At 43.5% G+C, this 26980-nt stretch overlaps 1 protein-coding gene across 1 annotated transcript in view; it reads left to right on the top strand.

Moving 5' to 3' along the window:
• LOC145337189 (adenosine deaminase domain-containing protein 1-like) overlaps positions 1-26980 on the top strand; it is an 87059-nt gene that overhangs the window by 8172 nt on the left and 51907 nt on the right. Inside the window, exons 2-3 of the mRNA XM_080181996.1 lie at positions 5918-6088; positions 10199-10354. Of these exons, the coding sequence (XP_080038122.1) occupies positions 5918-6088; positions 10199-10354 (327 nt within the window). The remainder of the gene's footprint in view (positions 1-5917; positions 6089-10198; positions 10355-26980) is intronic.

Raw genomic sequence — 26980 nt, 5'->3', positions numbered from 1 at the left:
AAGGACAGGAGGACTAGAGGGCACAGCCTCAAGATAAGGGGGGGGGGGGGCAGTTTAGAATGGAGTTGAGAAGGAACTTCTTCACTCAAAGGGTAGCAAATCTCTGGAATTCTCTACCCGTTGAAGTGGTGGAGGCTGCCTCGCTAAATGTATTTAAGACGCGGGTAGATAGGTTTTTGTTAGGCAAGGGGATTAAGGGTTATGGGGAGAAGGCGGGAAAGTGGAACTGATCCACTTCAGATCAGCTATGATCTTATTGAATGGCGGGGCAGGCTCGAAGGGTTAGATGGCCTACTCCTGCTCCTATTTCTTATGTTCTTATGAGAGCTCGGTCTTTTCTCCTTGGAGAGATGAAGGATGAGGGGTGACCTGATAGAGGTGTATAAGATGTTGAGAGGTATTGATCGAGTTGGTGCTCAGAGGCTTTTTCCAAGGCCTGAAATAGGTACAGAGGAGATATCGGGGTAAGTTTTTCACTCAGAGGGTGATGGTTGCATGGAATTGGCTGCCGGCAGTGGTGGTGGAGGCGGATCAATAGGGTCTTTTAACAGACTTTTGGATAAGTACATGGAACTTAATAAGATAGGGGGTTATAGGTAAGCCTAGTAGGTAGGGACATGCTTGGTGCAACTTCTGTGCTGTAGTTTTTCTATGTTTCTATATCCCAGTGAGAAAGAAAGATGATGAGGGTGGTAAAAAACATCCATGACTAAACAAGGAATCAAGGACAATATAAAGACAAAAACTGAGGTATACCATATTGCAAAGGCCAATGGTAGGCTGGAAGATTGGGAAATTTTCAAACAAACAAAGGAATAATAAAAAGAATTAAGGTAAATTACAAAAGAAAACTAGCATAAAATATCAAGAAGGATAGCAAAATCTTCTGTAGTTATATAAAAAGGAAGAGAGTCGCTGGGGTGAATGTTGGTCCCTTGGAAGATGAAACTAGACAATTAATATTGGGGAACACTGAAATGACAAGAGATGTTAAATTAATGCTTTGCCTCAGTTTTCACGATGAAGGAAACTAGTACCATTTCTATAGGAACGGACAAGTCAGATAGGGGGAAGGTACTCGGCAAACTGTTGGGATTGAGGGCAGATAAGACTCCCAGGCCTGATGGCTGACATTATAGGGTATTAAAGGAAGTGGCAGTGGAGACAATTCCCTGGACTTGGGAAAGGTTCCAGTGGATTCAAAAAATACTAATGTAACGTCCTTTTTCTTGTTGTTTGGGAAAGTGTTGGAATCAATTGTCAAGGAAGCAATATTAGGACATTTGGAAAAGTCAAAACGCTATCCATCAGAGTCAGTGTGGTTTTATGATGGGCAAATCATGTTTGACTAATTTGCTAGAGTTTTTCCAAAGATGTAACGCACAAAGCGGATAATGGGGATCCTGTAGATGTAGTATATCTGGACTTCTGGAATAGCTGGGACCTCAGCTATTTACCATTTATTTAGACGATCTGGAGGAGGGGGCTGAGTGTAGGGTGACAAAATTTGCTGATGACACGAAGATGAGTGGAAAAGCAAATTGCACGGAGGGTGTGGAAAGTCTGCAGAGGGATCTGGATAGGCTGAGCAAGTGAGCGAGGACCTGACAGATGGAGTATAATGTTAGCAAGTCTGAGGTTATCCACTTTGGCAGAAATAATAGGAGGGATTGCACTTTAAAGGGCGAAAAGCTGCAGCATGCTACGGTGCAGAGGGACCTGGAGGTCCTTGTGCATGAGTCGCAAAAACCCAATCTGCAGGTGCAGCAGGTGATCAAGAAGGTGAATGATATGCTGGCCTTTATAGTGAGGGGGATAGAATATAAAAGCAGGGAGGTCATGCTGGAACCATACAGGGTACTGGTGAGGCCGCAGCTGGAGTACTGTGTGCAGTTTTGGTCGCCGCACTTGTGCAAGGATATTTTGGCCTTGGAAGGAGTGCAGAGGAGGTTCACTAGGCTGATACCGGAGATGAGGGGGTTGGACTATGAAGGGAGACTAAATAGACTGGGTCTGTACTCGCTGGAGTTTAGAAGGATGAGGGAGGCGTTGGTACGGCTGCACCTGGAGTATTGTGCACAGTTTTGGTCCCCTTATTTGAAGAAAGTTGTAGTGGCATTGGATGCAGTTCAGAGGAGGTTCATTAGATTGATTCCAGAGATGAGGGGTTTGCATATTGGGATGTCCCAATTATGGCAAATAGGGTCCAGGTGAAGGCTGGGATGAAAGCGTTTTATCTGAATGCACGAAGCATTCGGAATAAAGTGGATGAGCTAGTGGCGCAGATCAACACAAATGGATATGATCTGGTGGCCATTACAGAGACGTGGCTGCAAGGTGACAGGGACTGGGAGCTGAATGTCCAGGGGTATCAAGTGTTTAGGAAGGATAGGCAGGAGGAAAGAGGGGGTGGCGTAGCCCTGCTGATTAAGGATAGCATCAAGGTGGTAGCAAGGGATGATATTGGAGTCAAAGAGCAGAAAGTGGAATCGTTGTGGGTGGCGATTAGGAACAGCAAAGGGAGGAAGACGCTGGTGGGTGTCGTCTATAGGCCCCCGAATAATGATCTGGAGGTGGGGTGGGCTGTTAACGCGCAAATAAGTGCGGTGTGCAGGAATGGGACGGCCGTAATTATGGGGGATTTCAATCTGCATATTGATTGGTCGACCCATGTTGGACGCGGTGGGCTCGAGGAGGAGTTCTTGGAATGCTGCCGGGATAATTTCCTTGAACAGTGTGTGTTGGAGCCGACGAGGGAGCGAGCTATCTTGGATCTGGTGCTATGTAATGAGGCAGGTAGAATTAGGGACCTTGCGGTGAAGGATCCTCTTGGAGAGAGTGATCATTGTATGGTGGAGTTTCTGGTGCAGATGGAGGAGGAGAAAGTGGGTTCCCGGACACGTGTCCTTTGTTTGAACAGAGGGGAGTATGGTAGGATGAGAGAAGAATTGGCGAATGTTGACTGGGGGAGCGCGTTGGAGGGAGGGTCTGCTGAGGAGCAGTGGCGGATCTTTAAGGAGATCTTTCTTGGTGCTCAGCAGAAATTTATTCCGATGGTTAAAAAGGACCGTAGGAGGAGAGGTAATAAGCCGTGGATAACGAAGGAGGTAAAGGAAAGTGTTAAATTAAAAGCGGAGGAATTTAGAGTAGCTAAGAGTAGTGGGCGAGAAGAGGATTGGGAGAGGTTTAAATGTCAACAAAGATTGACAAAGAAGTTGATAAAGGAGGGTAGGAGAAACTATGAAGCTGGGCTAGCGCTTAATATAAAAAAGGATAGCAAGAGTTTTTATAAATATATAAAAAGGAAGAGGCTGGCTAGGGTGAACGTTGGTCCTTTAGAGGATGAGAAAGGGGACCTAGTGGTAGGGGATGGGGATATGGCTAAGGTATTGAATAACTTTTTTGTTTCTGTCTTCACGGAGGAGGACGTGAATAATTTGCCGGGTGTTAGCGATGGAAAGGTGGTAGGACTGGAGGGTCTGAATGACATTACTGTTACTAGAGAGGCGGTGCTCGACAGACTGGAGGGGCTGATTGTGGACAAGTCCCCAGGACCGGATGGAATGCATCCGAGGGTTCTGAAAGAAATGGCGGAGGTGATAGTGGATTTCTTGGTGGTTATTTTCCAGACGTCGCTGGATTCCGGGGAAGTGCCGGAAGATTGGAAAGCGGCTAATGTTACTCCGTTGTTTAAGAAGGGTGCCAGGCAAAAGGCAGGGAATTATAGGCCGGTTAGTTTAATGTCTGTTGTAGGTAAAATGTTAGAATCTGTCATCAAGGAGGAAATAGCGAGGCATCTTGAGAGGAATTGCTTGATAGAGCAGACGCAGCACGGTTTCGTTAAAGGGAAGTCGTGTCTGACAAATTTACTGGAGTTCTATGAGGATGTGTCTAGGGCAGTGGATAGAGGAGAGCCGGTGGATGTGGTCTTTCTGGATTTTCAGAAGGCGTTTGACAAAGTACCTCATAAGAGGTTATTGCAGAAGGTCGGGGGACATGGAGTTGGGGGTAGGGTGTTAGCGCGGATAGAGGATTGGTTGTCAAATAGGAGGCAGAGAGTGGGGGCCAATGGGTGCTATTCAGATTGGCAGATGGTGACTAGTGACGATTGGAAAACGGCTAATGTTACGCCGTTGTTTAAGAAGTAGGGAGGTCTTGCTGCAGCTGTATAGGGCATTGGTGAGGCCGCAGCTGGAGTACTGTGTGCAGTTTTGGTCGCCGCACTTACGCAAGGATATTTTGGCCTTGGAGGGAGTGCAGAGGAGGTTTACTAGGCTGATACCGGGGTTGAGCTATGAGGAGAGGCTGAATAAACTAGGCTTGTACTCGTTAGAGTTTAGAAGAATGAGGGGAGATCTCATTGAGACGTATAAGATGATGAATGGGATGGATAGGATAGAGGTGGAGAGACTCCTCCCGCTCAAAAAAGACAGTAGGACTAGGGGGCACAGCCTCAAGATAAAGGGGGGGGGCGGTTTAGAACGGAGTTGAGGAGGAACTTCTTCACTCAAAGGGTGGTGAATCTCTGGAATTCTCTGCCCGTTGAAGTGGTAGACGCTGCCTCGCTAAATATTTTTAAGATGCGGGTTGATGGGTTTTTGATAAGAGGGGATTAAGGGTTATGGGGAGAGCGTGGGAAAGTGGAACTGAGCCACGACAGATCAGCCAAGATCTTATTGAATGGCGGGGCAGGCTCGAAGGGCTAGATGGCCTACTCCTGCTCCTATTTCTTATGTTCATATGAAGAGAAATTGAACAGTTTAAACCTATACGCTGGAACTTAGAAGAATGAGGGGAGATGAAATTGAGGTATACGAGATGATAAAAGGTATGGATGAAGTAGATGTGGAGCAGATGCTTCCTCTTGTGGGGCATCCTAGGACAAGAGGTCATAGTCTTAGGAAACGGGCTAGTAATTTTAAAACAGAGTTGAGTAGAAACTACTTCCCCCGAAAGGGTTGCGAATCTGGAATTCACTACCCCACAGTGCAATGGGATACTGGGACAGTGAATAAATTTGAGGAGTTAGACAGATTTTTAATTAACAATGGGATGAAGGGAAATGGGGATGAGAAGCGTATCAACCATGATCAGACTCGATGTGCTGAATGGCCTAATTCTGCTCCTATATCTTATGAACAGTGAATTGGTTAGTCTGCATATACTTTACATGTGTTTCATCTAACTTTTTTTAAGTTCATAGTTTTTAAAAATTCTGAATACTTGTGTAAATAATAGAAGTTATTTGTTCACGTTGCTAGTTTAACATCCATGTTAATTTTTGCTGGTTGTCATTTTATTGACTGGTTATTCATGTGAGCCTTGTTGATTTTTACTTAAGCATTAGTTATTGTAAGCTTTAGAGTCAAATGGTAAAATTATACAGCACGCAATATCCCAATTTAGCTCATCATTCTTATGCTGACACTTCAAAATAGCTGTCCAATTAGTCTCCATAGTTATGCACACTTTTCAAATACTTCTAATTCTCTTTTGAAAGTTGCTATTGAACCTGTTTCCACCATCCAGACCATCATAACTTGCATCAGAATAGAAAATCCTCTTTTGTTTTCTGCCTTTGATTCTTTTTGCTCATTACCTGAGACCTGCGTCCTCTGGCTTTCCAGCCAATAGAAACAGATTTCCCCTATGTCAGTGATCCAAACATCTCGCAGTTTTGTGTATCTGTTTGATCTCCCCTCAACCTTCTTCGCTCCAAAGTGAACAATCCCAGCTTCTCTAATCTCTCACAAGCCCCAATTTATATGGCAAATATAGGGGGGGGGGGGGATATTTTTGATGGTTGTAGGGAAGAATTAATTTTACCATGAATCACAATCAGTTTCTGTTATTCTAGGGTAATAGGCTGACGCTGTTGATTTTTTTTATTATAAACTGAGTGTCAACTTCTTTTTAGCTCCATCTAGTACCGAGCTTCCTGCAATCACGAAATCAGTTGAGGACGTGGCAGGCTTGATTGCACTGCTGAATGAGTTTGAGCAGACTAATGAAAATCCTGTTTCTGCTCTCCATTTGTTTTGTCAACGCAAAGGATGCAGTTTGCATTTCCAGGAGGTGGAGAATTCAGGTATTCTGCTGAAGATATTAAAAGTTTCTGTTGGTCATCTTTTTAAGAGGAAATTATACCCTTATTGCCTTTATTTTCTTTTCCATTCTATCTTGTTCACTGTGGACTTTCTCCATGATGATTCTAATTCTACTTGTAACCAGCTATTGTCAGCCACGCAGTGATCTGGATTGTTAACTTCCTATTTTCCCTCCTTTGTTAATTGTCCTATTTTCTCTGTGGGAAATCGCACATACTCATTAAATGTAGGTACAGTACTATATTTGGAACACCCCTTGATATTGGTAAACCAATCCATTAAACCCTCACACTATAAACCTGATGTTGTTTTTCGGTTTCTATGCTGAATTAATTTTGTTTAATTTGCTCAGGAGTGTCATACACAGCGGTAAAAGCTACAGTTGTAAAGCTCTAGTTGGACTGAGCTAGAGCGCTGTGTTCAGTTTTGGGCACTGAAACTCAGGGAAGATACAATATGATTTAAAAAGTTTGCTGTTTTCCATTGGCCATTATAATAATCTCACCTGCATTTGTCTTTAATGGACCCTTGAAAAGGGTGTGCAGAGTAGATTCAGCACAATGGAATTGGGGCTAAAACATTTTAAATTGAGAAAAGGTTGCATAGATGTGAGTTTTGTTCCATTGAGCACAGAAAATTGAGAATTTGACTGTCTATTTATCCATCCTATTTCTTTCAGTAGGTGAGCCCGGAATAAAAGAACAATAGGGTTTTTTAAAATTAAAACTTCTTTCTGGGATGCTATGAGGGAGCACAACATGCAAAGGATAGTGGGAGACTAGAACATCTTTCATCAAAAAGATAAGAGACTGCAGGTTAATTTAAAAATTAAAAACTGAGATTTTTTTTGTATGCGTTTTATGGAATATTAACCTGAGGCAGGTAATGGAGTTGACATTCTGAACAGCCATGTTCCAACTGAATGACAGAACAGACTCAGTGGACTGAAAAGACTACTCCTTTTTCCAAAGTAATTGGTACATACAAAATGAAATACTTACCACTAAGCGACAAAGGCATCAATTGTTTAGTTAAGCAAGCATAATCGACAAATGAGACGAGAAATAATATCAAGCTAAAGGAAAACATTTCTAATTTAGTGCAAAGGAAAGTGAAAAACTAACTGATTGCAACAGCTACATAAAGTAGCAAAAATAAAGTTAGAAGACATACAAAGGGAATATAAACAAAAATCTTGCAGTGGTTGTAGTAGTGGACAAAAGATTTTTCCAAACACGTCAAGACTGAAGAAGGAAAATGTGGGTTTATTAAAAGCAAATATAAATGAGATGATGACGGACAATAGGAAGTGGCAGACTTCTCCATTTTCACAGTGACAAGGATAGAAAAAAGCAGAATGATGGAAACTAAATTTACTGAAACAAAGGAATTGGTTGTTTTTAAGTGGAAAGGATGATGGGATTTATCCTAGGATTCTCTGGGAGGCTAGGGAGGAGATTGCAGAGCTTTTGGTTTTAATCTTTGTCGTCATTGGCTACAGGTATAGTGCCGGAAGACTGGAGGATAGCAAATGTTGTCCTCTTGTTCAAGAAGAGGAATAGAGACCATCCTGGGAATTATAGACCGGTGAGCCTTACTTCTGTTGTGGGCAAAGTTTTGGAAAGAATTATAAGAGATAGGATTTATAATCATCTAGAGAGAAATAATTTGATTAGGGGTAGCCAACACAGTTTTGTGAAGGGTAGGTCATGCCTCACAAACCTTATCAAGTTCTTTGAGAAGGTGACCAAAGAGGTGGATAAGGGTAAAGCAGTTGAAGTGGTGTATATGGATTATAGCAAAGCGTTTGATAAGGTTCCCCATGGTAGGCTACTGCAGAAAATACAGATGCATGAGATTGAGGGTGATTTAGCAGTTTGGATCAGGAATTGGCTAGCTGATAGAAGACAGAGGGTGGTGTTGATGGAAAATATTCAACCTGCAGTTCAGTTACTAGTGGTGTACTGCAGGGATCTGTTTTGGTGCCATCGCTGTTTGTCATTTTTATAAATGACCTAGATGAGGGTGTAGAAGGACGGGTTAGTTAATTTGTGGACGATACTAGAGTTGGAGGAGTTGTAGACAGTGAGGATGGATGTTACAGTTTGCAGAGGTACATAGATAAGCTGCAGAGCTGGGCTGAGAGGTGGCAAATGGAGTTTAATGTGGAAAAGTGTGAGGTGATTCACTTTGGAAAGCATAACAGGATTACAGAATATAGAGCTAATGGAAGGATTCTTGGTAGTGTCGATGAGCAGAGAGATCTTGGTGTACATGTGCATAGATTCCTGAAAGTTGGCATCCAGATTGATAAGGTTGTTAAGAAAGCATACGTTGTGTTAGGATTTTATTGGTAGAGGGATTGAATTTCAGAACCGTGAGGTCATGTTGCAACTGTACAAAACTCTGGTGCGGACGCACTTGGAGTATTGCATACGTTTTTAGTCGCCGCATTACAAGAAAGATGTGGAAACATTGGAAAGGGTGCAGAGGAGGTTTACCAGGATGTTGCCTGGTATGGTGGGAAGGTTTTATGAGGAAAGGCTGAGGGACTTGAGGTTGTTTTTGTTAGAGAGAAGAAGGTTAAGAGGTGACCTGATTGAGGCATACAAGATGATCAGAGGATTTGTTAAGGTGGACAGTGAGAGCCTTTTTCCTCGGATGGTGATGGCTAACACGAGGGGACATAGCTTTAAACTGAGGGGTGATAATTGCAGGATGGATGTCAGAGGTAGGTTCTTTACTCAGAGGGTAGTAAGGGTGTGGAATGCCCTGCCTGCAGCAGTTGTGGACTTGCCAACTTTAAGGGCGTTCAAATGGTCAGTGGATAGGCATATGGATAACATTGGAATAGTTTAGGTTAGAGGCTCATTAGATTGGTTTCACTGGTTGGCTGAAGGGCCTATACTGCGATGTTATGTTCTATGGGGCACAAGAGCTAAATTTCCAGAAACTAATAAACAGGTGAGGAAAATGCAGCTGAGTAATTCATAATTTTCAAAAGCTTCAGAAATTCTGCTTTTGAATTGTAAAATTGCAACTGCTACTGCTTTACTTAAGGAAAGGAGAAGGCCAAGTTCTTATAGCCCAATAAGCTTAACCTTGATTGTGAGAAAGTTAGATTCTATCATCAGGGACACAGCAACTGAGCAGTGGGGTAAGCACGAGCTAATCAAAAAATCAGCATGGAATTATTTCAAATTTCCAGCATCCATACTTTTTTTATGCTTGATTATACATCCATCCAATCCAGTGAAAGTCACAAGGACTAATCCAATCAAGGTTAGAAGAATAGGAATTATCCAGACATATTGTCCATATCCGCTTCCGAAACACATTCGATATGGATCCACATAATTTTATCAGCAAAATGAAAAAAATATAGAATTTAGGTGTCGCGAATTGTGTGGGGAATAGGAAGAAGAGAAAGGGGATAAAAGCATATTCTCGGGCAGGATCTGACTGGAGGTGTTGCCTAAGGATTCTGCTTCCTCAACTCTATCGTGAACGCCAGTGACTTTGTTAAAGAAATATAGTGCTATATTCATGTTTCTGGATGTTGCTGTGGAGGTACAATAATAGATGGATGAAGCAAAGAGACTTAATTTTTCTTAACTTTTTCTGTCTGGTAGATGAGAGTGTATGTCGAGGTGTGAGGTCAGACAGTTTGGGAAAAACTTCAGTGCATTGCGCTGAGACGAGCGGCAAGAGAAGGGGTTCATCGAAGCCAGCCATTTTCCTACCTCTGTCCTGATTTAAGTTTGCACTGGGAAGGTATATGGATGGCTGCAAGTGAATTAATGCCCACGTAAGGGCCCCACATGTCATCATTGGGCTGGGGGTTCACCATGTGAGCAACCCAAAGAAAAACCCTGTTGAGGTTTATTGTGGCTCTTGGGGTGGGAGGGAGAAAACGTCCTCGTTGTCAGGGGTGAAAAGAGATACATTGGACTCTGATTTGATTCTCTGTCTTCACAGATGCTGCCAGACTGCTGAGATTTTCCAGCACTGTTTTTGCTTATAATTTAACGTAACTGTGTATTTTTGCTCTCTGTTGAAATTCAAGCTTGACTTAATATTTTGTCTGACAGAGGCTGCTGCCATGTCCCATTATTCGCTTCGTGCGGTTGTGGATGGCTTTGAGTTTAAAGAAGGAGTAGGTTTCAGCAAAAAAGAGGCCAAGTACAATTCTGCCAAAACTGCATTGAAACAACTCCGCCAACAGTTACAGAAAATCACACCCAAGGGTAAGGGACCTATTTCTGCACCACTGTTCTTTGCTATATACAGAGCACATGCAATTGAAATAAATGTAATGAAAAGCCTCCACACAGGATACAGCAAAAAGCAGCAGTTTCCTGGGTACCTGTTCCACTCAATTCAATATCTTATCTGGGGAATGCTGGAAACAATATCTGACTAGTGCATTTCTAACCCCAAATGAAATATTCTGATAATGAACGCCAAAAATAGACACACTGATTAGTGGCTTTATATTGCTGTGTGTTGTATATGAATTAAAATCTATTATTTTATTTGAGAAAAGTATCTTTGGAATATATTTCTTGGAGTTGGGGTATTCCATACAAAGTGGGGACTCGAAAGATGAGAACATTGATGTTCTTCCTGCCCACCTGCAAAGTCGCAAGTTGCACAAGACATCTTTAGCAAGGATGCCATCACAATTCTTAAACAATTGTAGACTAAGTTTACTCCAATCAATGTCTGTAATATCTGAAATTTACTATGAGCAAAACATAAGGTTAGATGATTCTCTTCTGTGTAAGAGTAAGACTAATTTTTCTTGCCCTGCTGAAGCTATCTCGTTCTAACTATTGAGTCCACAAAATGCTCTTTATAAACAAAAAAACCCTCGTGTTGCCATTCGTTCTTTTCCATTCACTTTAATAAAGTATCCTGTGTTGGTCAAACCAAAACAGTAAATGCTGGGGACACTTAGCAGATCAGACAGCATTTGTGGAGAGAAACAGTGTTAACATTTCAAGTTGATGATCCTGCTTCAGAATTTTTGGGCAGGATTTTTCTCTCTCTGTAGCATGTTTGGCTGCAGCAGGATGTGGCTCACCTCTCACTGATGGTGGGATCTTACCACCATTGTCAACAGGGTTTCCTGTTGAACGCAGCCCTTGCTGCCAGGAAATGTGCCTGGGGTGTGCCATCAGCATGAACAGCAGCAAGATTTATACATCTGTTTCTCGATTGTTCCACCAGTAAGGACAATTTCATCCTGTCCAATCTGTCCACACCCCTCATGATTTTGAATGGCTCTATCAAATCCCATCTCAATTTTCTCTTTAAGGAGAACAACCCCCTCTTCTTCAATCTACCCTAGTAGCTAAAATGCCACATCCCTGCAACCGTTCTTACAAATCACTCCTTTGCAAACTTCCTGAAGCCTGGAATTGGAAACAATACTCCAGTTGAGGCTGAACCAGTTTTTATAACAATTCACAAGAACTTGCTCTTGTGCTTTATGTTCCTATTTATGAAGCCCTGAATTCTGCATGCCTTATTAACTACTTTCTCAACTGCCCTGCCACCTATAGTGACAGGTGTCCTCTTTAGAATTGTATCCTTTTTTTAATCCTGAGTCTCTTCATTCTTCCTACCAAAATTCACACATTTATGTATCAACCTTCACCTGCCATGCATCTGCCCATTTTACCATCCTGTTCATGTCTTGAAATCAATCACTGTCCTCATCATAGTCTACAGTGCTTCCAAGTTTTTTGTCATTTGCAAAGTTCAAAGATATGTCCTCTCCACCCAAGCTGATATTAAGTGAAGAAGTGGTCCTTGCACCAATCTTTGGGTAACCCCACTGTTTATCTTGCTCCAGTCAGAAAAACAGGGGCTTCAAAATTATTGACAAATCTATTCTTAGGCATTGCATCAAATGCCTTTTGGAAGTCAATGTACATCACCTAGACTATATTAACTCATCAAAACACTTAATTGAACTCACGAAACCTTGCTGGCTTTCCTTAATTGTTTTCTGAATTCTCTTCATGAATTAAAGTGTCAGAACGTCACCACACCTCACACCAGCTCAATGACTGTTGATCCAAAGAGATTTGAGACATAGGACAGACGTTGAGATTCCTGGTACCAGTCAGTCTGCTGTTGTCATTGCCACTGCGGAGAGTTTCATCAGGGTAGAGAAAGGTAGTCCCTGAAAAACCACCTAATTATCCGATGAAACCCAATTCAGATGGTCTAAGGAGAATGACGGTGAGCTTGTTGGAGGCCAGCTTTAGATTTTGGTGTGGCTGCAGGGTTGATGCCCATCAAGGACATACCAGCCACATGGAGGTGGATGCACATCAGTGAGTCAGCCAGTGAATGAATGGGACAGTCAGCATGGCTTTGTGAGTGGAAAATCGTGTCTCACAAATTTGATTGAGTTTTGAATGGGTAACCAAGAAGGTAGATGAGGTCAGTGCAGTTGATGTTGTTTGCATGGACTTTAGCAAGGTATCGCATGGTAGGTTGTTGCTTAAGGTTAAATCTCATGGGATCCAGGGTGAGGTCACTAAATGGATAAAAAAACTGCCTTGATGACAAGCCAGAGAGTGGCTGTAGAGGTTTATTTTCCAAACTGGAGACCTGTGATCAGCAGTGTGCCTCAGGGATCAGTGCTGGGTCCATTGTTATTTGTAATTTATGTTAATGATTTGGATGAGAATATAGGAAGCATGGTTAGTAAGTTTGTGGATGACACCAAGTTTTGTGGCATAGTGGACAGTTAAGACGGTTATCTCGGATTGCGATGGGATCTGATCAGTTAGGTCAGTGGGCTGATGAATGGCAGATGGAGTTTAATTTAGATAAATTCAAGGTGATGCATTTTGGTAGACTGAACGAGGAAGGACTTACTCAGTTAATGGTAGGGCATTGGAGAGAATCACAGAACAAAGAGGTCTAGAGGTACAGGTTCATAGCTCCTTGAAAGTGGAGTCACCGGTGGACAGAGTGGTGAGGAAGGCTTTCAGCATGCTTGGTTTCATTGGTCAGAACATCGAATATGGAAGTTGGGATGTCTTGATGAAGTTGTACAAGACACTGGTAAGGCCATACTTGGAGTACTGTATACAGTCTGGTTATTCTCTTATAGAAAGGATATTATTAAACTAGAAAGAGTGCAGAAAAGATTTACTAGTATGCTGCTGGGACTTGATGGTTTCAGTTATAAGAAGAGGCTGGATAGACTGGGACTTTTTTGTCTGGAGCGTAGAAGGCTGAGGGGTGATCTTAGCGGTCTATAAAATAATGAGGGACATGTTGTTCATCCACCATCATTGAGGACCTGGATACCATTACTCATTTTGAGGCTGGTTGCGGTGTGTCTGAAGATGACTGATCAGGCCAGTTCGGGCACGGAATATCCTGGCACATATTGGAAAGACTTGTGTAGGCACTGTAGTTGTTGCAGTGGTGGCTCTGGACTTTCCCAGCTTGTGCTTAAGTTGTGCTTCAGCAATACACCTTGCTTCGTAAGCTTGACAGCCTTTGTGGATGAGGCAGCACCAGGTAGGGTGGTTTTGTGCCAGCGTTTCCCAGGTGGTCGTGTCAATGTCAAGTGACTTCAGGGAGGCTCTGAGTGTGTATTTGAAACATTTCTTCTGCCCTTCATGCGAGCGTCTTCCAGCAGAGAGTTCCCCAAAAAGGAGCTGCTTGGGTATCTGCTCGTCTGGCATACAGATGACATGACCCGCCCACCGGGCCTGCACTCTCATCAGCAGTGTGTGATCTGTAATGAGGGTTGTACCATCTGTACTTAGGAGGGGGAAAGTCCCAAGAGGTTGAAGTCCATAGGGAGGGCTTCATAGAACTGTTTCAAGTTGTTTGTCAGTGTATTCCTGTATTTCATCTGCCTTGGCGCTTAGCCAGGTATCTTGCATTTTACACAGTTTATTCTGGACTGTCCTGCAAGTACTGGTTAAAAGCATTTTTCTTGGCAGCTGAAGGTGGGTCGTTCCAACAGGCCCGATGAAGATTGTCCTTTTCAACAAGTAGAGCCTGTATCTTCTCATCATTCTCATCAAATTAGTCATGCTGTTTGTGGGTAGAGGGCCCGAGCATCTTCAGTGCAGATGTATGGACAGCATCCCTGAAGCGTTCCCAGTTGTCCTCAGCGCTGCCTGCGAGGTGTATGTCAGCAAGTTTGATTTCTAAGTCTTCAACTAGCGCTGAAGCTATGATGGGGTTCTTTAGTTTGGCGCATTGATTCTTCTCATAACCTTGCTTCCTTGTGGTCGCCTCTTGGGTCTGATGCAGAGCCTCATTTTGGAGACAATGAGTCTGTGATCTGTTCAGCAGTCAGCACCACACATGGCCTTGGTCACTCTGTCGTTCTGCCTGTCTTTTCTCCTGACAATGACATAGTCAATAAGATGCCAATCCTTAGAGCGGGGGTGCATCCAGGAGGTCTTCTTACTGGTAGGCAGACGGAAGGTTGTGTTGATGATGAGGTCGTGTGCTGCACAGGTCTCCATTAAGAGTAGGCTGTTACTGTTACACCTGCCCACTCCATGCCTCCCAATGACTCTCTGCCAGATTGCAGAGTCACACCGTACTCTTGCATTGAAATCACTAAGCAAGATCAGTTTGTCGATACTGCTCACTGCTGATAGGTCGTCTAGTTCTTTGTAGAACTTGTCTTTCATCTTGTCCGGGCTGTTCATTCTGGGGGCAAAGGCGCTGAACAGGGTGGTTTGATTTCTGTCCTGTAGCGGAAGCTGTAATGTCATAAGCCGGTCGTTCACATCCTTGGGTAGACTATCAAGTTTCCGAACAAGGTGACTCCTGACGGCGAATCCAACTCCAACATCACGACGCTCATTGCTGCCGCGACTGCTCTAGAAAAAAGTGTATCCACCTCCAGTTTCAATCAACTGACCTACATTGGCAAGACGAGTTTCACTCAGGGCTGCAATGTCAACGTTGTATCTTTCAAGCTCTCTGGCAACTAAGGCTGTTCTTCTCTCTGGTCTGTCTGTTGTAAGGTTGTCTGAAAGCGCGCGCACATTCCAAGTGCCAATGGTGAGTGGTGTCATCTTGTATTTTGTTTGTTCGACCGCAAGATGGGATCCCGCCAGCCACGGTAAACTGGCCAGGGTGTAGTGAAGCAGGCAATGTTTAGGGCACCTTTTCTAGCCCCTTCCCCATTCTACAGAGGTGAGCAGTGTGTTCCTGAAGGACTGCTCAGCCGCCCAGGTAGATGCCGAGTTTCACTGTTGCTTCGGTCAGCGGAAAACGACCATTAGGCCTGAGCCGCTTGTGTGCAGGTCCGTGACTACAGCTCCCAGTGTATCCGCACCTGCTTTGATGCTTGCCTGTCGCCACAGGACTCCAAGAGTTGAACAGGACACTGATGATAATGATTTTGAGATGGTGCCGAGACTAGCACTTCATTTAAGGAGAGACTGGATAGTCTGGGACTCTTTTTTTTTTTCTCTGGAGCGTAGAAGACTGAGGGGTGATCTTTGAGGTCTATAAAATAATGAGGGGCATAGATCAGGTAGAAAGTCAATATGTTTTCCCAAAGGTAGAAGAATCTAAAACTAACAGGCATAGGTTAAGGTGAGAGGGGAGAGCTACAAAAGTGTCCACAGAGTGGCGAGTGTCAGGAAAAGAGGGTGGTGAGTGTCTGGGACAAGCTGCCAAAGGTGGTAGTAGTAGAGGAGAGTATAATTTTGTCATTTTAAAAGCATTTGGACATTACATGGGTAAAATGGGTATAGAGGGATTTGGGACTAGCTTAGGGGTTTAAAAAAAAAGGCGGCATGGACAAGTTGGGCCGAAGAGCATATTTCCATGCTATAAATCTCTATGACTGAGTCCATCCTGACTGCCCCAAGAGATAGGTGGGTCCTTTTGAAATAGAGATCAGCTGTCAGGCGCATTCAGTCATTGGCACACAGGACTGTCGGGGATGGGGGGTTACTGTGCCTTGCACTTATTTACCATTCTTAAAGAAGAGTAAAGGTGTCTTTACAATAATGCATTTATGTAGCACTTTTAACATGGTAAAATGTCCCAAAGCACTTTATCAATTATTTGATTATGCAACTGTACTGAACCAAAGCAACACAGACATTAGAGTTGACCAAAGCTTTGGTGAGGTTTAAGTTGCATTTTAGAGAAGGGAGTGCAAGATAGAGGGGCAAAGAGGTTTTAGAGATATTTACATATTTTGGAGCCTGCTTTAACAATGTATAATGTGAAGATGCCAGCGTTGGGCTGGGGTAAACACAAAGAAGTCTCAACACCAGGTTAAAGTCCAACAGGTTTATTTGGTAGCAAAAGCCACTAGCTTTTGGAACACTGCCCCTTTGTCAGGTGAGTGGGAGTTCTAGTCACAAACAGGGCATTTAAAGATGCAAACTCAATTTACAAAATAATGATTGTAATGCGAGCCTTTACAGGTAATCAAGCCTTAAAGGTACAGACAATATGAATGGAGAGAGTGTTAAGCAAAGGTTAAAGAGATGTGTACTGTCCCCAGACAGGATAGTTAGTGAGATTTTGCAAGTCCAGGCAAGTTGTGGGGGTTACAGGTAGTGTGACATGAACCCAAGATCCCAGTTGAGGCCGTCCTTGCCAGAACTTGCCTATCAGTCTCTGCTCTGCGACTCTGCGCTGTCGTGTGTCGTAAAGGCCGCCTTGGAGAACGCTTACCCAAAGATCAGAGGCTGAATGCCCGTGACTGCTGAAATGTTCCCCAACAAGAAGAGAACAGCCTTGCCTGGTGATTGTCGAGCGATGTTCGTTCATCCATTGTTGTAACGTCAGCATGGTCTCCCCAGTGTATCATGCCTCAGGACATCCTTTCCTGCAGCATTATCAGTTAGACAACATTGGCCAAGTTGCAAGACTATGTACGTGTACTTGGTAGATGGTGTTCTCATGTGAGATGATGGCATCTGTGTTGATGATCCAGCACGTCTTGCAGAGATTGCTGTGGCAGGGTTGTGTGGTGTTGTGGTCACTGTTATCTTGAAGGCTGGGAAGTTTGCTGTGATGTGGATGTGCTGGCGTTGGACTAGGGTAAACACAGAGCATATGCTCTGTCCGAGGCCAGAACTCTCCATTCACCTGACGAAGAGGGAGTCCCCTCGAAAGCTTGAGTTTACTATCAAATAAATCGGTTGGACTAAAACCTGGTGTTGTCAGACTTTTTACTAAGTTTGCTGTGGGCAGTGGTCTGTTTGAGGTTGTGCGGTTGTTTGAAGGCAACAAGTGGGAGTGTGAGGATGGCCTTGGTGAGATGAATTATACCCTTGCAACTTGGTGTGGGGATGGCCTTGGCGAGATGGCACATATTCTTGCAACTCAGCCAACGTTGTCTACCTGATATGCTGCAGGAAAGGATGTCCCGAGGCATGATACATTGGAGAGACCATACAGACACTACGACAACAGATGAATGAACACTGCTTGACAATCACCAGGCAAACGTGTTCTCTTCCTGTTGGGGAACATTTCAGCGGTCACGGGCATCCAGCCTCTGATCTTTGGGTAAGCATTCTCCAAGGCGACCTTCACGACACACGACAGCATAGAGTTGCAGAACAGAGACTGATGGCCAAGTTCTGCACACATGAGGACAGCCTCAACCGGGATCATGTCACACTATCTGTAACCCCCCCCCCCCCACCCCACGACTTGCCTGGATTTGCAAAATCTCACTAACTGCCCTGTCTGGGGACAATTGACATCTCTTTAATGTGTGCTTCACACTCTCTCCACTCACATTGTCTGTACCTTTAAGACCTGATTACCTATAAAGACTCACATTCCAACCATTATTTTGTAAATTGAGTTTGTGTCTTTATATGCCCTGTTTGTGAATAGAATTCCCACTCACCTGACAAAGGGGCAGTGCTCCAAAAGCTAGTGGCTTTTGCTACCAACTAAACCTGTTGGACTTTAACCTGGTGTTGTAAGACTTTACTTAATAATGTATGTTAGCCCAAACCTCTGTACTAATATTATTTTTCCAATTGCCACAATCGCGCACATGTGAGAAGCGATTATTATATTGCTCAATGAGCTGGACTGGTAATTGGTGATAAAGTGAGATTGATTGAATAACTGCCCATTAGAAAATTAAAGACCAGTTTTATTCCCAGTCAGTGGCAGTGAGATGGATCCAGGCCTGATTTGCTGGGTCAGATTTTCCCAGAAATCAGCAAAGGTCAATGGTGTGTGGGAAAAGCAGCATTGAACCTGCTGACAGCAATGGGATTTTGAAAAAGAAAATCAAAGGATGGATCCCACAATTTATCACTAGCAGGGTGACCTCTGATTCACCTGGTGGGGGTTACCCAATAATATGTTCTATTCAAATGATGTTCCCAGTGCTTGTTCAATGTCAGGGAATGTGACTCACTGATTTTGGGGGGAGGGTATGATGGGTATAGAGGATATGGGCCAAATGCGAGCAATTGGGATTAGCTTTGTGGTTTCAAAAAAAAGGGCGGCCTGGACAATCACATCGTGAGTTTATGTTGATGTAAAAAAACAATTTGGCAGTTCTTGTGATATTTCCTTCTCCCTTTGCAAATCGTCCGAATGGGAGCTGAAAATCCCGGTGTCTATTTTTAACTGAGTGGATTTTAGACTGGGAAGGAGCAGCTGGTCCAGATTTAAACTGCAAAGTTGTGGCTGATGATGTCATTGGGGCACATCCTGCCTGGGACCTTTTCTGTGCATCTGACACTCCCATCTTAATTTCATGCTCCTTAAGTGGTTAATTTTTTAGGCTGGAGTCCGAGACTGCACGTGTAATTGAAACCTGGACGTTAATATCTCCTGCGCGTTGCATTCTTGGATCTGGCCAATTTGTCGTGCACTTTGGCTCAGGCAGGCATAATGCCCATTTCAAGTTCACCTCCTGTAGATTCCGTTGCAACATCATATATGGGCAATTTCTATCGCTTAAAGCTTGTATTGCTGTCAAGCATGTACAGAGTAAGAAATAGGATCGTGTTTTAAGACATCAGTGCTTCCCATTGGAAAGCTTCAAAAATCCATCCATAGCTAAAAGCTTTTAGTATTGTTGGTCAAGGACTGAGATAGGCTTATTCATTAATCTAGGTTTTGGATGAAAGTTATATTACATGGGTACGATGGGTATAGAGGGATGCTGGCAATTGGGATTAGCTTTGGGGTTTTAAAAAAAGGCGGCATGAACAAGTTGGGCTGAAGGGCCTGTGACCATGCTGTAAACCTCTATGACAATGACTCTAAATGTTGCTTGAGAATTGATTTCACAGCTGGTCTTTTCCAGGTAATGGATAACTCCAGTTTAGTAAGGCAGACCTTTCCATTTTTCTGATACATTAAATGCTCTTTGTTGTCATAGTGTTTAGATATGGTGATTAAGTGAGTGTCTTTATCTTGGATGCTTCGAAATATGTACCATTTAAAAGAGAAATTGAAAACAATAACAATAACAGGAGTGTTGCAATCAAATAAAAAATTGACATAAAGAGTTTAGTCAAGAGGTAGCTTTTCAGTAGCTTCTTAGAGAAAAGGTTTTGGAAGAGAATTGCTGAGGTTGTGTCCAAAGCAGCTGAAGAAAGATATTCCCACCAAGATGGTGCCAGAGCGAGGCGACTGCTTGTAAGCTGTGCCCAGCATATCTTCTAATTCTATGTTTTACTGTCGTACTCTGCTTCTAAAACTTCATTCTAACTCTTTTAAATTCTAACTATGACACCCTAGCTGTGACTGTAACAGTACATTCTGCACCCTCTCGTTTCTTTCTCTGTGAAGTGTATGCTTTGTAAGGTGTACAAGAAATAATACTTTTCACTGTATACTAATACAATGTGATAATATAAATCAAGTATATTCTGCAAATAGAGCAATGTGAATTGGAGATGTGGAAGAGACTTAACTGGAGGAGTGCAAGATCTCTGAGGGTTGTGGAGCTGAATGACTTACAAAATTAGGATGGGTTGAGGCCATTAAGTGGAGGGGGAAGAATTTGAAAGTGATGTGGGAATTTTAAAATTGAGACATTTCTAGGCTGGGGGTAAGTAGATGAAGGTGATAAGTAAGTGGGACTTGATAGGAAAAGCTTAGGGAGGAACAGGCTTGTTGATAGTTTTTCCTGAGATTTTGTTTTACAGCAAGAATGAAGAATATTTCCTTTCCCTTCACACCCCCCCCGCCGCCCCTCCCCCACACAAATTGTCAGTAAGTAAAGAACACAAGCAACTTGAACGCTTTTTTTGATTTTGAATGATTATTAGAAAACTTGTTGGACAAGATTGGGGCATCAAACAAAGACTTTGAAGAGTGTGAACACCTGATACACTTGCGACTTGGTTTCAGCATTTTGAAGTGACTAAAAACTAAGCAAAATAGATTTCCCTGGAAGGCTTTTTTAAGTTGAGGTGTGGTAATTGACTTAGTTATGTAAGACTATTACCCTCATAGTAACTGTAGTAACCTATAACTACAGAAACCAGTAACATAACCAGTAACATAATAACTCTCATAGTAAAGTTAAAAAACTTTTAAACAAAAGCATTCTGAAAATCCAATTATACCACATCAACTCGTTCAATCCTCAAAAAATACTCCAGTAGGTTTGTCAGAAATGATTTCTCTTTCTTAAACCCAGGTTGATTTTGTCTAATGCAATTGATATCTTCTAGGTGTCTTGTAGTCCTTAAATAGAAACTAGCATTTACCCTGCTACTGATGTTAGGCTAACTGGTCTGTAATTCCCTGTTTTATCTCTCCCTTTTTTTTAATATCGGAGTTACAATTGCACACTCCAATCTAATGTGTCTGTTCCAGAATTGACAAAATTTTGGAAGATGACAACCAACACATCCACAGCACAGTGGCACACATGGCTGCCTCACAGCACCACGGACCCAGGTTTGGTTCCTGACTTGGGTCACTGTCAGTGTGGAGTTTGCATGTTCTCTCTGTGGGTTTCCTCCAGGTGCTCCAGTTTCCTCCACAGTCCAAAGATGTGTAAGTTAGACAAATTGGCCATGGTAAATTCAGTGTACCCAAACAGTTGCTGGAGTGTGGCGACTAGGGGATTTTTATAGTAACTTCATTGCAGTGTGAATGTAAATCTGCTGGTGACAATAATAAATAAACTTTGAAAACAAAATTTAAGGAGTCAGATTGAATCAAGAGAAAATGAAATCTCAGGGCGTATCAATCTAATGATGCATTGAAGAGTCAGAGAGATGTAGTTCTCCAGCTACTGAAAGAAAAACCTGCAGCAACAGGCTGAGGAAGTCTGGTGCATTCTGCCACACCAAAACAACCTAACCAGGCCAGGAAAGGTGAGTGCATTCACCTCCAGCCTATATACACATTACCACCTTCACCCTACTCTGCTTTGTCAATCCTGTTCTAGCCCGCAACCTTTCATGTTCACATTTCAAATGCAATGTGTATTTCTTTGTGTCTCTATCCAGTTGCCCATCCATAATTGATAGTCACCCTAATTGGGATGGAATTTGACGTCTCACCCTGATGTCCTCACCGAATTCAGTGCATCCATTGGGTGAAAACATACGATTACAACCAATGATAGATCTACTCATCTTGTCCGTTACAAAAGAATTCAGATCTGTAAGGTGGTTGTCTGCAAATTTCCCAGCTGACAGATACAGAGGATGAAGGGTGGGGATCAGTGACATTTTGGTGTTCCTGCCCACCAAAAAGGAGTAAATTGCAATGGTAATAATTTCACTCTCAAATGACAACAAAATGAAAGAGTTTGTCATTGACAGGAAGTGCAGTGGAGGGCATGCCCCTGTTTACATCAGTGGGGACGAAGTGGAAATGGTTGAGAACTTCAAGTTTTTAGGTATCCAGATCACCAACCTGTCCTGGTCCCTCCATGGTGTGGAGATGCCAGCGTTGATCTGGGGTAAACACAGTAAGAAGTCTGACAACACCAGGTTTAAGTCCAACCGATTTATTTGATAGTAAACTCACAAGCTTTTGGGGTTTGTCCCTTCACCTGACCTGATTTTTGCTAACTGATTTTGAAGAGGAGTTTTAACTCTGAGGAATATTGCTCAAATTACAACTAATAGAGATAGATTAGCAGTTAAGAATAATATCTTGTCATGCTTCGATATTGTTCAAATGTTAGCTGATTCATTTTTTATAGTTAAACTATTGTTATATAAAGTTGGCTTTGATAAAGCTTCCTTGTTTGTCAATAGAATCACACATGGAGAGGAACATTTATTTTAATAGCCACCAGTTGCAGAGGGAGGATCTGAGCTCCAGGCCATGAAGTTTGGCGATGAGTCCCATAAGAATAATGGTGTTAAAGGCTGTGCTCTAGTCTATGAATAGGAGTCTGACATAGGTGTTTTTGTTATCTAGGTGTTCCAGGGTTGAATGCAGGGCCAGGGAGATGGCATCTGCTTGGACTTGTTGCGGCAGTAGGTGAACTGTAGTGGATCCAGGCAGTCTGGGAGGCAGCAATTGATTCATGCCATGACTAACTTTTCAAAGCATTTTGTAATGATGGATGTTAGAGCCACCGCACAATAGTCATTAAGGCACACTGTCTGGCTTTTCTTTGATACCAGGATGATGGTCATCTTCTTGAATTAGGTAGGGACCTCAAATTGGTGCAAAGAGAGGTTGAAGATGTCTGCAGAGTTCCCCCGCCAACTGGTCTGTGCACAATGAGTGCTTGTCTGGGTACCCCATCTGGGCCAGTCGCTTTCCTTGGGTTGACTTTTGAAAAGGCTGCTCTGTCGGCAATGGTGACCTCTGATACAGGTTTGTCTGAGGCTCCGGGATGGAGGGCATGCTCTCATTGTTCCTAAACTATCCGACTCCACTATCACAGCAGACAGTCCGTTTCACACCCCAACCACTCTGAGTAAAGAACCTACCTCGGACATCCCTCCTGTATCTCCCACCAAGAACCTTATAGCCATGCCCCCCAGTAACAGCTACATCCACTGGAGGAAATAGTCTCTGAATGTCCACTCTACCTATCCCCCTCATCGTCTTATAAACTTCTATTAAGTCGCATCTCAACCTTCTCTGCTCTAAAGAGAAAAGCCCCAGCTCCCTCAGCCTTTCCTTACAAGACCTACCCTCTAAACCAGGCAGCATTGTGGTAAATCTCCTCTGCACTCTCTCCAATGCTTCCATGTCCTCCTTATAATGAGGTGACCAGAACTGAATACAGTATTCAAATGTGGTCTCACCAAGGTCTGGTATAGTTGCAGCATAACCCCGTGGCTCTTAAACTCAAACCCCCTGTTAATAATCGCTAACACACTATAAGCCTTCTTCATGGCTCTATCCACTTGAGTGGCAACCTTCAGAGATCTGTGGAAAAGAACCCCAAGCTCTCTCTGTTCCTCCACATTCCTCAGAACCCTGCCGTTGACCCTGTAATCCGCAATCAAGTTTGTCCTACCAAAATGAATCATCGCGCTCTTATCAGGATTAAACTCCGTCTGCCACTTTTCTGCCCAGCTCTATATCCTATCAATGCCTCTTTGCAGCTCTCCACCTCATCCACTACTCCACCAATCTTGGTGTCATCGGCAAATTTACTGACCCACCCTTTAGCCCCCTCTTCCAAGCCATTGATAAAAATCACAAATGGCAGAGGACCCAGCACTGATCCCTGTGGTACACCGGCCTACAGTCTGAAAATTTTCCTTCTACCACCACATTTGTCTTCAATGAGATATGAGATATCCAATCTGCCAAATTTCCTTCTATCCCACACCTCCTTACTTTCTTCATGAGCCTACTATGGGCAACCTTATCAAACACCTTACTAAAATCCATGTTTACGACATCAACTGCTGTATCTTCATCATCTACGCACAGTTACATCTTCAAAGAATTCAATCAAATTTGTGAACTAAGACTTACCCCTCATGAATCCGTGCTGACTATCCCGGATTAAGCTGTATCTTTCCAAATGGTCATAAATCCTATCCGTCAGGACCTTTTCCATTAACTTACCGATGACTGAAGTAAGACTAACCGGCCTATAATCACCAGGATCATTCCTGTTTCCTTTCTTGAACAGAGGAACAACATTCACCACTCTCCAGTCCTCTGGCACAATCCCCGTGGACAGTGAGGACCCAAAGATCAAAGCTAAAGGCTGTGCAATCACATCCCTTGCCTCCCTAGGATGTATCCCATCTGGCCCAGGACACTTGATGACCCTCAGGTTTTTCAAAATTGCTAATACATCTTCCCACAGAACATCTACCTCCTTCATCCTATCAGCCTATGTCACACTCTCATCCTCAAAAACCATGGTTCGTCTCCTTAGTGAACACTGAAGAAAAGTATTCATTCACATTGTTAAAATGGCGGTGCGGGCTTGTTGGGCTGAAGGGCCTGTTTCCCTTGCTGTGTTGTTCTTTGTTCTATTCATTCGTCACCTCTCCTATCTCTTCTGACTCCATGCACAAGTTCCCACTATTATCCTTGACCGGCCTAACCTCATCCTGGTCAGTCTTTTATTTCTCACATAAGAGTTAAAAGCCTTGGGATTTTCCTTGATCCGACCCACTAAGGACTTCTCATGCCCCTTCCTAGCTCTCCTAAGCCCTTTAACTCATTCCTTGCTACCTTGTAACCCTCAAGCAACATAACTGAACCCTGTTTTTTCATCCTTACATACGCTTCCTTTTTTCCTCTTGACAAGACATTCAACCCCCTTTGTGCACCTCCCTCACTCGGCCATTTCCTCCCTGCCTGACAGGGACATACCTATCAAGGACACACAGTATTTGTTCCTTGAACAAGCTCCAATTTTGATTTGTGCCCTTCCCTAACAGTTTCTGTTCTCATCTTACGCTCCTTAATTCTTACCTAATCGCATCCCCCTGCCCCAATTATAAACCTTGCCCTGCTGTGTGACCTTATCCCTCTCCATTGCAATCATGAAAGACATCAAATTGTGGTCACTATAGAACATAGAACATTACAGCGCAGAACAGGCCCTTCGGCCCACGATGTTGCGCCGACCAATTAAAAAAGCAATGACCCTCTAACCTAAACCAATCCCTTGCCATCCATAAACCTATCCACGGACCTCTTAAACGCCCCCAAACTAGGCTTAAAAAACTATCTCCAAAGTGCTCTCTCACAAACAAACCTAACACTTGGCCCGGTTCATTACCCAGTACCAAGTCCAGTGTGGCCCCACCTCTTGTTGGCTTATCCACATATTGTGTCAGGAAACCCTCCTGCATACATTGTACAAAAAATGCCCCATCAGAACTATTTGACCTATAAAGGTTCCAACCAATATTTGGAAAGTTAAAGTCGCCCATGATAACTACCCTGTGACTTCCACACCTTTGCATGAGTCGCAAAAACCCAGTCTGCAGGTGATCAAGAAGGCGAATGGGATGCTGGCCTTTATAGTGAGGGGGATAGAATATAAAAGCAGGGAGGTCTTGCTGCAATTGTACAGGGCATTGGTGAGGCCGCAGTTGGAGTACTGTGTGCAGTTTTGGTCGCCGCATTTGCACAAGGATATTTTGGCCTTGGAGGGAGTGCAGAGGAGGTTCACTAGGCTGATACCGGAGTTGAGGGGGTTGAGCTATGAGGAGAGGCTGAATAAACTGGGCTTGTACTCGTTAGAGTTTAGAAGAATGAGGGGAGATCTTATAGAGACGTATAAGAATGAAAGGGATGGATAGGGTAGAGGTAGAGAGATTCTTCCCGCTCAGAAAGGACAGCAGGACTAGAGGGCACAGCCTTAAGATGGGGGGGGGGGGGGGGTGCAGTTTAGAACGGAGTTGAGGAGGAACTTCTTCACTCAAAGGGTGGTGAATCTCTGGAATTCTCTGCCCGTTAGAAGTGGTGGAGGCTACCTCGCTAAATATATTTAAGACAAGGGTACATAGGTTTTCGGTAGACAAGGGAATTAAAGGTTATGGGGAGAGGGCGGGAAAGTGGAACTGAGCCACTTCAGGTCAGCCATGATCTTATTGAATGGCGGGGCAGGCTCGAAGGGCTAGATGGCCTCCTCCTCTTATTTCTTATGTTCTATCCATAATCTGCTTTGCCATTTCCTCCTCTACATCTGTATTACTATTCGGGGGCCTAAAGAAAACTCCTAACAACGTGTTATGTAATGAGGCGGGTAGAATTAGGGACCTTGCGGTGAAGGAACCTCTTGGGGAGAGTGATCATTGTATGATGGAGTTTCTGGTGCAGATGGAGGAGGAGAAAGTGGGTTCCCGGACGCACGTCCTTTGTTTGAACAGAGGGGAGTACGGTAGGATGAGAGAAGAATTGGCGAATGTGGACTGGGGGACCGCGTTGGAAGGTAGGTCTGCTGAGGAGCAGTGGAGGATCTTTAAGGAGATCTTTCTTGGTGCTCAGCAGAAATTTATTCCGATGGTCAAAAAGGACCGTAGGAGGAGAGGTAATAAGCCGTGGATAACAAAGGAGGTGAAGGAAAGTGTTAAATTAAAAGCGGAGGCGTTTAGAGTAGCTAAGAGTAGTGGGCGAGAAGAGGATTGGGAGAGGTTTAAATGTCAACAAAGATTGACAAAGAAGTTGATAAAGAAGGGTAGGAGAAACTATGAAGCTGGGCTTGCGCTTAATATAAAAAAGGATAGCAAGAGTTTTTATAAATATATAAAAAGGAAGAGGCTGGCTAGGGTGAACGTTGGTCCCTTAGAGGATGAGAAGGGGGACTTAGTGGTAGGGGATGGGGATATGGCTGTGGTCCTGAATAACTTTTTTGTTTCTGTCTTCACGGAGGAGGACGTGAATAATTTGCCGGGTGTTAGAGATGGAAAGGTGGTAGGACCGGAGGGTCTGAATGACATTACTGTTACTAG

The sequence above is a fragment of the Carcharhinus amblyrhynchos genome, unplaced genomic scaffold (genome assembly GCF_965287045.1).
Source record: "Carcharhinus amblyrhynchos unplaced genomic scaffold, sCarAmb.v2.hapA scaffold_44, whole genome shotgun sequence".
NCBI classification, from domain to species: Eukaryota; Metazoa; Chordata; class Chondrichthyes; order Carcharhiniformes; family Carcharhinidae; genus Carcharhinus; species Carcharhinus amblyrhynchos.
This window is presented reverse-complemented; position numbering and strand designations above follow the sequence as displayed.